This window comes from Aegilops tauschii, chromosome 5, assembly GCF_002575655.3.
Source record: "Aegilops tauschii subsp. strangulata cultivar AL8/78 chromosome 5, Aet v6.0, whole genome shotgun sequence".
NCBI classification, from domain to species: domain Eukaryota; kingdom Viridiplantae; phylum Streptophyta; class Magnoliopsida; order Poales; family Poaceae; genus Aegilops; species Aegilops tauschii.
In genome coordinates, this window is record NC_053039.3 from 551,792,884 (window position 1) to 551,804,642 (window position 11,759).

Consider the following 11,759-nt stretch of genomic DNA (forward strand, 5'->3'; position numbering starts at 1 on the left):
AGGTTGGCTAACACTTGGTTGGCTAGGCACTTGTTGGGTACCACTTGGTTGCCTTGGCACTTGTTGGCTACCACTAGGTTGGCTACCACTTGGTTGGCTTCCCACTTGTTGGCTACCACTTGGTTGGCTACCACTAGGTGGGCTACCACTAGGTTGGCGACCACTAGGTTGGCTACCACTTGGTTGGCTCCCTTGTGTAGCTCCATGTTGGCTTGTGCTTGCATCATTTTTCTTGGACCTTTTCCTTGGTTTCGTACATTTTCTTTTGTTGTGGCCATGACCTTTGCACTCCCCACGACGGGAGCTCTCACGAGGCTCTTGGAATTGGTCGTTGCCCGCTTCGCGGCGCCCACCATGGCCCCATCCGTCCATGTCGCCTCTAAGATGCTTTGTCTTATGTCTACCCCGTTTAACAACCTTCAACTCCGGATCCGGCCATAGTTGAACTCCATGATACTCCGGCCATTGTGATTGGTCAAAGTATGGGTGAAAGCGGGGAGCCCATGTTTTCTTGACCGTCATGATTGAGAACTGGGACTCCCTCACGGTGCGTGGGTGATTGATGTCCACATTCCTAACGCGGCCGGCGGCATACAAATGTGAGCATGGGAGATGAAGCAACAATGGCCTCCCGCAAGTGCAATCACATTGTGTTAACGACACCTTGAAAGCCCGACCTCCATGTTGCCGGCCATCGTTTGTGGTTCCTCCTGGCTCTTTCACTTCGTACTTCCACTCCTCATTGTCATATAATATAGCTTCTTCTGAGTCCGCCTTCCGTGATTGAAATAGCAACCATTCATCAACTTTGGGTGGGAACTTGTACTTGTACTTCCGTGGGTTCTCACCCGCTATCTGTGCATCGGTTTCCATCGAGTACTTTACAAAGTACGCATTCATCTTGTCAAATGTGTATTGAACTATTGCCGTCACGGGTAATCCACGTGCACCTTTGAGCACCCTATTGAAGCATTCGGCCATATTGCTTGTCATTTGACCGTATCTCCGGCCATCTTCATCAAAAGCACGTGCCCACTTGTTCCGGTATTGAATGTGCCTATTGAGAAAGTCTTGACCCCCGGGATCAAGTTTTTTGTGTGCGAGCAATTTGTTGTACAAAGTGGTGAAGCGCTTATCGGAGAAAGCGAGACAACAATCTTGAAGATCATCGGCCAACTCCTTAAGGCCACATGCCCTATAGAAGTTCGAACAAAAGTGCCTCATGCACCATCGATGGTGCAACGGAGCATGCCCGGGAATGTCAATCTCCACGGCGTTAAGAATTCCTTGATTCCGATCCGATATGACACAAATTTCCCTTTGAGCGGGTAACACCTTCGTCCTCAAAAGATGCAGAAACCACTCCCAGTTGTCATTGTTTTCCACCTCAACCAAAGCAAATGCCAATGGCAACACCCGGTTATTGGCATCACTTGCTATCGCAACCAACAAGGTGCCCTTGTATTGTCCGGTCAAGAACGTGCCATCAATTGCGATGACCGGCCTACAATGTTCGAAAGCCCTCACACATTGCTCGAACGCCCAAAAAGCACGGCCAAATACTCTGACTTTCCTTCCTTCATGAACCGTTGTTTGGTGCCCATGAGGCTCGACCACATGAACCATGCCCGGGTTTGTCGCGGCCATGGCTAACAACAACCTAGGGATTCGGTTGTATGCTTCCTCCCATGTACCATACAACATCTTAAATGCGGCTTGCTTCGCCTTCCATGCCTTGCCGTATTTCACCTGGTAATGAAAGATGGCTTTCACAAGGTCAATGACATGTTGGACGCTCATTGTTGGAAGTGTGGATATTGAGTTCGAGAGCCTGTAAGCGATGAACTCGGACGTGAGTTGTTTGTGGTCTTGGGACACAATCTTGCCATCCACCCTTTTGCGTTGGCACATGTGAGTTGGCACACAACTCACTACATGCCAAGTAAGACCTCCTTTCCATGGTCTTGCACGCACAATCCACGGACAACCGCCACGGCGTCTTGCCACTCCTTGTTGGACCTCCTTTCCACGACCTCTACCACCACCACGGCCTCTTTTAAGTCCAAGTTGGACCTCCTTTTCATCTTCACATGCACATGCAACCGTGTAGCGCACATTGACGTCCGAGTGCACCACCTTGTGTGGACGATAATGCGTAACCGAGTAGTTGTCGAGCCACATCTTCAAATCCAACAAGCTGTCGAACTTAGAACCTTTAGCAATCCGGTTCTGGTCGTCTACCAAATCACGGTGAGAGCTTGGCCTAACCCCAAGAGCTACACATTGGCCACCATCTACCACGGCTTCATCCGCGAGACTAACATCCTTGAACAATGTAGTCCGATGATCCCGACCAAATACCTTCTCGAAAGCTTCGGCCTCCTTCACCGTGAACCCCTCCGCATCAACTTGTTCATCGGGACCATCGTCATCCGAGTCCGATGCATATGCACGGGAAAAAGGGATGGAATGGTCCATTGTCTCTTGCAAATGATATTTGTCGAGATCACCCACATTGTTGTCATGGAGATCAACTTCATTGTCATCGTCCGCATACTCATCGTTGTCCTCTTGCAAAGATTCATCTTGGTTGTTTCTACACGGGCTCAATGTTGGCCTCACTTCTTGGGTCAAAAGAGGTTCAACAATTTCATCTTGCTTCAAGGGTGGGGGGCTACTAGCAACCAAAGGGGAGGGGTTCCGGTTCAAGTCCAAATGCAAACTTGACTCAACCTTCTTCGTTGCAAATAACTCAAGAGCCTTGTCTAGTGATTCGGCCACCGTCTCCTTGTATGCAACCCAACGTTGCTCCGAGTTTACACGCATTGTCTTCCAACGGATGTGCATTCCAAAACCAACATTATGCCTTCCCTCCAACTCAATGATATCACTAGGGTCCATCCAATTCAAATCTTTCCTAACTTGTTGCAAGAGCTCCGCATAGCTAGGACTACTATCAAACACAATGTCAAGCTCATCCGGGTCCGGTTCTTTATTGCCTTTCAAAAAGGCGTCTTTGTCCCCATGATGAACAAACACACATGTTCTTCCCATCCCTATAAGCAATGAACACAAGGTAACATTGCTTCCATGAGTACTAATCCATGGATTAACACCGAATACAAACCCTAATATATATATGAAACAACAACCCTAACCCTAACCATAACCCTAACCCTAAACCTAACCCTAACCATAACCCTAGCCCTAAACCTAAACCTAGCACCAAGAACACCCATAAGAATAACCCTAGCATACTAACAAAACCTAATCATAGAAATTGGCAAACAAACATCTCACATCTCCATGCAAATCTCTAGATCCAAACTAAACTAGGGTTTCCCCAAACTACCAACAAATGAGCAATGGGAGAACTTTACTTCGATCAAAACAAGGGGATCGGAGATTATTACCTTGAGGGAGGGTTTGACTTCGAAATCCACGGACAAATTCTTCAAATTTGCAAGATTTGGAAGAAGATTTGAGAGGGGGGGAGAGTGGGAGAGGGGGCAAAGCTCGGGGGAGGGGGAAGAGAGTGAGAGAGTGTGTGGTGCGGGGGCTGGGGGAGGGGGAGGGGGGCCCAGCCAAGTGGCTGGATAAGTCACAGTGCAGCGCCTAGCCGCTAGGCGCTGCACATTACACGTGCAACGCCTAGCGGCTAGGCGCTGCACATTACAGATGCAGCGCCTAGCACGGAGGCGTTGCACGGCTGGGTGCGGGCCCATGGGTTGCCACGGTGGACAGTGGTGCAACGCCCCGGAGCTAGGCGCTGCACCGTAGGATGTGGCGCCGGCGTGGCGGGCGCTACACAAAAGGGTTAGGGGTGTGAAATAGTTTCACACCCAGTTCATTCTGTGAATTTATTTTGTTTCGAGGTTAAAATTGTCAAATTTGCCAGAGTGGCGTTGGTTGCGACCAACACGTGAAGGAGATCCATCGCACGACGTTGGGCAGACAGACCCGAGAACGGCAATGGCATCGCGTGGTCTCTACTCTACGTTCAGCGCCCATACAGCAGCAGCAGGTAGGGCACGTATCATCTTTCTCTTCAGTGCCTGGCTGCTCTTGCTCACTTGCTCAGCACCATTGCCTGGCCTGTCCAGCTTTGGTAAAACTTATACTACCACTCTATCTCGATTCTCAAACCTATATAAAGCCGAGCCAAGGTCGAGGAAGGTGGATTTTGGATGCTACAGTCAATTAATTCGTGCACGGAGAGTAGCAGGAGCAGCAGTGCAAAAAACATACTCCCTCCGTTTCTTTTTTACTCTGCATATAAGATTTATCTAAAGAGTTTGAATAAATTTATAATTAAAAAATATCAGCACCTACGTACAATACTAAATATGTATAATATAGAAATTAATTTCACGACGCATCTAATGCTTTTGATTTGGTGTTATGAATGTCGATATTTTTTCTGTAAATTTGATCAAACTTTATGAAGTTAGGCTTGAGACAAATCTTATATGCGTCGTAAGAAAAAGCCAAGGGAGTACCCCACTTGGTATAGGAAAGAGTAAAGTAAAACACGGAGGTAGGTCACGCGCCTCTAGCATTTGGTGCCGCATGTGCTGTCCCATCCCTTGGCCTCCACCCAAAAATATCAATTTGAAACCCTTGCAATGTACTATCCCCTCCATTCATAAATATAAAGTCTTCTAACTTTTTCTAAATCAAATGTATATAAATACAATTTAATGTATCTATTCCCTCATTTTCAATTTCAATGTAGTTTATGTTAAAATATTCAAAACATCTTATATTTATATGAGCGGAGGGAGTACTACTTTACTACTACCTCTGTCCTAGGGCCAGTTCTTTTGGGCAATTCTCCCAGAATTGACCCCTTCCCTAGGTTCTCCCAGAATTGCCACTCCATCTTTTTTTACAATTCCTAGCTAGTTAAGATCTAATTAGCTAGGAATTGTAAAAAAAATATCAAGTGGCAATTCTGGGAGAAGCTGGGGAGGGGGTCAATTCTGGGAGAATTGCCCAAAAGAACTGGCCCCTAGTTTACTAGTAACCTTGTATTTTGGGTCATATTTCGAAGGCTTGTTGGCTTTGGTTGTTGGCGTGGATTATCTTGTTAAGCTCTACAGAGATGGTGAGCGTGAAGAAAGGACACTACCATCAAAGAAAGACAGCTCTCAAATGGATTTGGAATTGTTTCCTTTGACAAGCAAGTTTCACTTTACAGCTTCCACTGACTACTCCAGGGATGAGGGATGGATACACGGATCGTTCGATGGCTTGGCTCACCTTTTTACTGGGTTTGACCATAAATTTAATTAATAAAATAGAAATTATATGTAACAAAAAATAATATCATTAGAAACTACATTCAAATACGAATCCAACCATTTAACATTTTTGTGACATGCATTAACGTTCTGCTAGTCAAATATGTGGTCATAGTTTGACCTAAAATACGATGGGGAATAGACGGAGGTAGTAGTATTTGTTCTTTGGCCCAAACTAAGAGGGGCCTAATAAATCTAAATGAAGATAGTACAAAGAATCCTATATATACCTAAGAGAGTGATCTCCACAAACTTATTTATCTCAACATGTAAGCATGACACATCACCATGCAATTATGAATGGGGTAATACCCACCTCAACATGCAACCATGTATGAAAAAAGACTCACCACCACATGCAACCATGCATGGGAAAATACTTTTCATTCTACTTATATTCAATAAGCATTTTACAACTATACATAATCAAATATAACAAGTATAATTTTGGTTCACATGTTACTAATGTAAATATTTATATTCCGCACAATCAAATCTCATTGAACTATACTGTAATTGATTCCCGCAACAACGTGCGGAGTTTCATCTAGTATATACAATGGGGTGGCACTGAGCTAGGCACGTCCGCATCGTTCACTCGTTTATTTGCTCTTTGCAAAGCATCATGCATAGACCAAGATGGACTGGGTGGACTGTCGCATGTTTTGTCGCTTGTTTAGCAGAGACGCTCAAAAAGCCCCACTTTACCAAAACAATTTCCAAAGTCTCTCAAGGTATTTTCTCGGGTTTTTCGTCAGCAAAGAGACATAAAGATCGACGAATGTGTGCGTTGCAACAAAGTGACAAACATAGAATATGAGTGTATGATGATGGGGGAGAAAGACTTCCTCCATATGTCTGTTCCACCTAATACTCATCTCCTCTGTTGCCACCCCCTACATCCTCATCTCCACCGCCAACACTTTTAACTTTGATTTGAAACACTCTACTCCTTCACTATGAAAACCAATGCAAGTAGCCTCATAACTGGTTTTTTGAATGGTGGCCTCCCTATATGAACGCTACTTTGCGTGGTGATTTTGTTGAGTGACCATTGCGATCACGCCAAATCCACAAACAAATGCCTCATTTTTAAATCTCTTTCACTATCTTAGGTAGCACGAGAAAAGAAATACAAACAGACCATATTTTGATTTATTCGTGGAGCGAACACCACATCAATGCCACATCAAGCCCGTGAGACAAAACTACCATCCAAAACCAAATCATCGTCTCACATTTCATTATCAACTCAATTTTTACCAGTTTTTTCAATATTTTTATAGGAATTTATATGCGACGTTTTTCTTGTTATCCTTTTTATAGTCCACACTATATAGGATTAAAAAAAATTATCAATCAGACCGTTGGAGGGGGATTAGGATAAGTTTTTTCTAAGCAGCATTTGGGCCAGGCCTAGGGCTGTAGAGCGCTTTACCCCAGGGCCCAGGGCTCCATTCCCCATCCGCCCCAACCCTAACACATGTGACATGACGCCTCCTCCACGGCGCCGTTGGGTCGACCTCGTTTGAACGCTCGCTGCTCCTCTGCTCCACTCCGCTCTCGGAGCTCGCCCCCCACCCCACCCATCCCCCGACGAGCCACCGTCCGCTCCAGCGCGGCTCGATCCGGGCTCCTCCGCGGCGGCGATCTGGCTCGGGCTAGGGCGCTGGCCCCGCGCACCCGGCGCCGCTGACCCCGCGCCGCGCGGCGGAAAGGGCGGATCTTGGCGGCGTCCTCCCCCGGCCGCTGCCCCCCGGGGCCTCTCCCGGCGTCCCGTTCTCAGGTGAGGGCTTCCTGCATTGCTTGATAAATCTTCTGAGGGACGCAGGGCGTTCTGCTATGGTGTTTGGGTCTCTGGGTTTCTCCCGGTCGAATTCGAGATGGAGATCGGGTTTGGGCGGATTCGTTCGCCGCCGGCCCATTTCTTGATCAGCTTGCTTCGGAAGCGTTTATGTTAGGTTGAATGTATCTCCTTTTCTTCCGTTTCTTGTGCTTATGCGTGCCGTCTCCGCCTGCAGGTTTTAGGTGGTGGGGAAGGGATGGATGTGGAGAGAGCTGCGTCCAAGGGGCATGGCATCCTCAGCCTCTTTGACTGGGGCAAGAGCAAGAAGTCCAAGAAGCGGCTGTTCGCCGGAAGCGGGGGCGCTTCTCCGACGCCGGGTAAGCAAATGTGTTCTAGGAGTCAAGAGTGGACTGAGTGATTGCTATGAGACTTGATACATTGTCGCAGAATGAAAACAGGGGGGCCTGAGCTTACACATCAATTTATCTTTGCAGGGAGCACGGCAGACGGGAAGGAAGCCGTTGGCAGCAGGCCGAGCACGCCGTCAAACTCGGTTTGTTTTCGGGCGTTTGATCTTTCTGTCTGTACTTCTGCCTGCTGCTTACTGTCGTTTTAATGAGTCAAACTCTGCACATTGGCAGATTCTCGAAGAGCCATCGAGTTTGAGGGAAAGTAGCGAGCATAGCTCGTCATCCTCGGTAATCGATGAGGACGCTCGTGCGATGAAAGGACCCACTGTTGTGGCGAGGCTGATGGGTTTGGATTCCATGCCTGCGACCAGCTCATCTGGATCCTACCCGATTCCTTCTACCGCACAGCAAACCTTCACAAACAATGTCCATGATGAGTTCATTGGCAGAAGCTACATTGGCAGTCCTAGTCCTCATAAGATGCCGAGTAGCCCTATTGACCGGTTTGGAATGGAAGCGCTGCCTCAGAGATTTGCCAAAAGGACACTTTCAGGCGCGCAACACAAGTTGTTCTCCCCGGTAAAGAATCCTAATCATACGTCAGGCAGAAATGCTGCTGATATAATGGAGGCAGCGTCTAGGATCATTGGGCCTGGAGTTGAGAGTAATAGCTCTTACAGAGCTCGGGATGTTGGGTACTCAAATGTCGTGCGTGCCTTCAACACATCAGAGATTGTTAGAGTCCAGCAAATGTCCCAAGCGGCGAAGAAGCGTGACACCTCAGCATCTGCGAAGGCACCGAGAGCAAAACCTTTTGATGGAAGTTTGGCAACTTCAGAGTCAGCCTCTTCTTCCAGGTTCTCAGAGTCAAACGGAAATGCTCCGGCTGCTCCAAGGGTCAAGGCCGCCAGTAGATTTTCACTAGATCCGAGAGCTGCAAGTACCCAAGGAAGTGGAGGTAGAAGCAAAAACAGCAGGAAACCTGCAACTCATATGGATCCTGAACATAACATGGCTGAGAGAAATCGGGGCAACCAACAAAAGAGTAATAACCAAACTGTTGCAAGCTCTTCCAATTCGCTTGAGCAAAATAACAGGAAGCGGAATGCTATGGGTGTTAAGCACAAGGTGAATCCAAAGTCAGCAAGACTCAGCCAACAGGGAAGCAACATTCATTCAACAAATGCCTCTCCCAGGAAGGTCGGGATCACCAGCACCCGCACTGAAAGCAGTACGAAAGTCAACACAAAGGGAGAAATGCAGCCAACCAACTATGCAAACAGAAGACCAAATTCTACAGCCAAAACAATCCCGAAACCGAGAAGATTGCCAGATGGGAGGATGAACCCAAAGAAAAACCAGTCAATTGATAAAATTCTCGCTGAGAGAATTCAAAGGCGTGTTCAGAACAACATTGGGACAGATGAGCAGTCATCTATCTCCACAAACAAAAACAAAGTCAGCACTGAGATTGTTTCGTTCACATTTACCTCACCAGTTCACAAATCATTACCTGGTTCTAGATTTCGCAACCATTCAGTGGAAACACGGTCAATAGAGAGCATGAACTCAGCGCCAACTTCAAGCAATACATCAAATACTAAACCTGATGACATAGATGGTGATTATTTGGGAATTCTTCTGGAGCAGAAATTGAGAGAATTGACCTCTCGGGTAAAGTCACCCTATTCTAAGCCAGCCAATGGTGTTCGAGTATACGCCCCTTCACCAGGTTCGGAAGATACATCTAGCATTGCATCTACTGAGTATGATAGGGAGTCCTCTCAGCCTTTCAAGGACGGAAAGAACAAATTCCACCAGAACGATCTTGAATCGAAAAGTGGTCAGGTATGTCACCCGAGACACTTATTTTCCTATTATACTTGTTTCTTGTTGACTCGTTGTCATATGCACACTATTTTCTTGTGAGCAACATCATATGATTACTGCCAGAAGGTTTGATGCTCATATCTTGAGTTGAACATAGGAAAATTAATCATCCCATTAAATAGTTAGGCATAGTTATTTTCTCCATGTAGCTATGTGCATATTAGAGTCCACACATATGATTAGGTTATCTTGAAATACTCCTATTTCAAGTCTGAGACGACTTGGAGTAAATCTTTGTTGTCTATTAAAAGTAAGATCACAGTGGGTTTCTTCCTACATGGTCAATTATAAGCATAGTTAGGAGCACTGAATTGTGTCACAGAGATAGGGATGGAATTCAGCTTTGTATAGTATGTGTATGTCAATATTTTGAACACTTGAACCTTCTGACTGATGCTAAAGCTGGTACCTAACCGTGCCACCAATGCAAGGGCTGAGCCTGCATTTTTCTATATATACATTCATGACAGGCTAAGAGTTGGTTCATGTGCTAATAATTTCTCTTTATGGCCAGTCATCTCAATCTGTGAAGTATGATAATGATTTCGTCGATCAAGTGGAGTTAGAGCATCTTCACTTCAGCCCCCGTTCCACATGGGAAGTCTCGGTTTCAACAGAAACGGAAACCTGCTGCTCTGCAGAGAGCTGGACAAATGCAAACGGTGAGCTTTACAGAGCAGTTGTTTGGTTGTTGCTATTTCGCACTAGCCACACAGGCGTTCCACAAAACATTCTCTATAATACTTCCATCTTTTTGCAGAATCAAGGTTGTTTAGTTGTACAGAAGGAGCAGCAACATCTGGTTCTGCACAGGACGGTGGATCCCAAGAAGTGGACGCTTCATCCGAATATTCCGACACGGCGTCATCAGTCACGGCGACTACAGCAGAAACAACACACCCATCAGAAAGCAGCAGTTCATGTCGTGCGGACCGCGATCCGGAGATAGACTTCCTAAGGGAACTACTGAACGCCAGTTCTCTGAGCGGTTGCTCATCATCCCTTTTTGAGCGGTCTGGCAGCTCAGCCGTCCTGGACCCTCGTCTGCTGGAGGAGCTAAACAGGAGCGCCAGGCCTGCAGCTGGCGAGGAAGACGGTGGCAAGGCCTCGAGGATGGCGCGAAGGCTGCTGTTCGACTGCGCGAACGAGGCGCTGAGCGGCAAGTGCGCCTACTACCTGGACGCGGGGTACGGGTCATGGTTCACTGGCGCGGCGGTGCTTGCGAAGCTGTCGGCGGAGGAGCTGCACCGGGAGATGAGCGGGGGCGGGCTGAGGGTGGCGGAGGAGTCGATGGTGGACGAGCTGGTGTACAGGGAGATGGGCGGGCCGCGCGGCGGGGCGTGGGTGGAGTTCAAGGCGGAGTCGTTCGAGGCCGGCAGGGACGTGGCGGCGGCGCTGCTGGAGGCCCTGGTGGACGAGGCCGTCGCCGACCTCCTCCTCGCGGGCTCTGGCGGTGCTGTTCCTTCCCGTTGCTGTTGATTGATTTGTTCATTGGTGCTGCTGTTGTCTGTGCGTCGTGTGTTTGATTGATGTATGTAGAGAGTCGGTGATGGAGGATGATGGTTGGTCGGTCTGTTATTTTTGTCTAGTGGAAAGGAAAATAATCTGTTGCTTGGTTAAAAGAAATTCTTCTACTGTACTACAGTAGTGTGTTTTGCATGGTCGTGGATGCCGTGGCTGCCATGGCAGCAGGAAAAGTAGCTGTGCCGTCGCTTGTGAGTGTAGTGCAGGGCGGTGCAGATACGTCCGGGAGGCGCCGTGTCGGGAGCGGCGGGCGAGGCGAGGCGAGGCGTCGTGGTCCGGCGTGTCGTGTGGTGTGTTTGTCGTGAGGTGTATTTTTTTTTTGCGAAATCTTCTTTCGCTAACTTGAGAAGAGAAGACAGGAAACGATTCAACGCCGACGGCCAGCAGTGCAGTACAATACATGGTTCGTCTATACTCTTATAAAAAATAGAGTTGATGATGATGGTGTGCCTGCCATCCTGCAATATAGACCGTCCGATCTATATCTGACGGATAGGAAGCAAACTAAGACAACTTTGCAAAAAGTTACCCGCACCCCTCTTCATATTTGCAGATAAGGTCTTTCCTCATTCATTCTTATCTTCCATAAGATAAACTACTCATATAAATGCATCTTGATATTTCATGCAACGCACGGGCATATTACTAATCAGGATTAGCGGTTTAGTGTCACCAACGGTATCACTGGTTACTACTACTCCCTCTGTTCACTTCACTTTTGTAAGACGTTTTACAAAAGCCAACAACGGAGGGAGTAGCATGATACTACAAGGAGCGATGGAGCTGATAGAAGGGGACCGAAATGCATGTCATGTGTACGCGCACACGTAGGAGTACTGCTCTGCT

General features: G+C 47.4%; 1 protein-coding gene across 1 annotated transcript; it reads left to right on the forward strand.

Moving 5' to 3' along the window:
- Positions 1-6,839: 6,839 nt before the first annotated feature.
- On the forward strand, positions 6,840-11,028 carry LOC109754589 (uncharacterized). Its single transcript, XM_020313504.4, has 6 exons — positions 6,840-7,089; positions 7,325-7,466; positions 7,584-7,642; positions 7,731-9,347; positions 9,904-10,051; positions 10,150-11,028. The coding sequence occupies exons 2-6, from the start codon at positions 7,346-7,348 to the stop codon at positions 10,866-10,868; spliced, it is 2,664 nt and encodes an 887-aa protein (XP_020169093.1). The 5' UTR covers positions 6,840-7,089; positions 7,325-7,345; the 3' UTR covers positions 10,869-11,028.
- The last annotated feature ends 731 nt before the right edge of the window (positions 11,029-11,759 follow it).

What these genes read in the sequence shown, in the direction of transcription:
- LOC109754589 (XM_020313504.4), top strand. Translation starts at nt 7,346, where the DNA reads ATGGATGTGGAGAGAGCTGCGTCCAAGGGGCATGGCATCCTCAGCCTC. An exon ending in CGAGCACGCCGTCAAACTCG is followed by an intron (nt 7,643 to 7,730) that starts GTTTGTTTTCGG and finishes GCACATTGGCAG; the next exon opens with ATTCTCGAAGAGCCATCGAG. An exon ending in TTGAATCGAAAAGTGGTCAG is followed by an intron (nt 9,348 to 9,903) that starts GTATGTCACCCG and finishes CTTTATGGCCAG; the next exon opens with TCATCTCAATCTGTGAAGTA.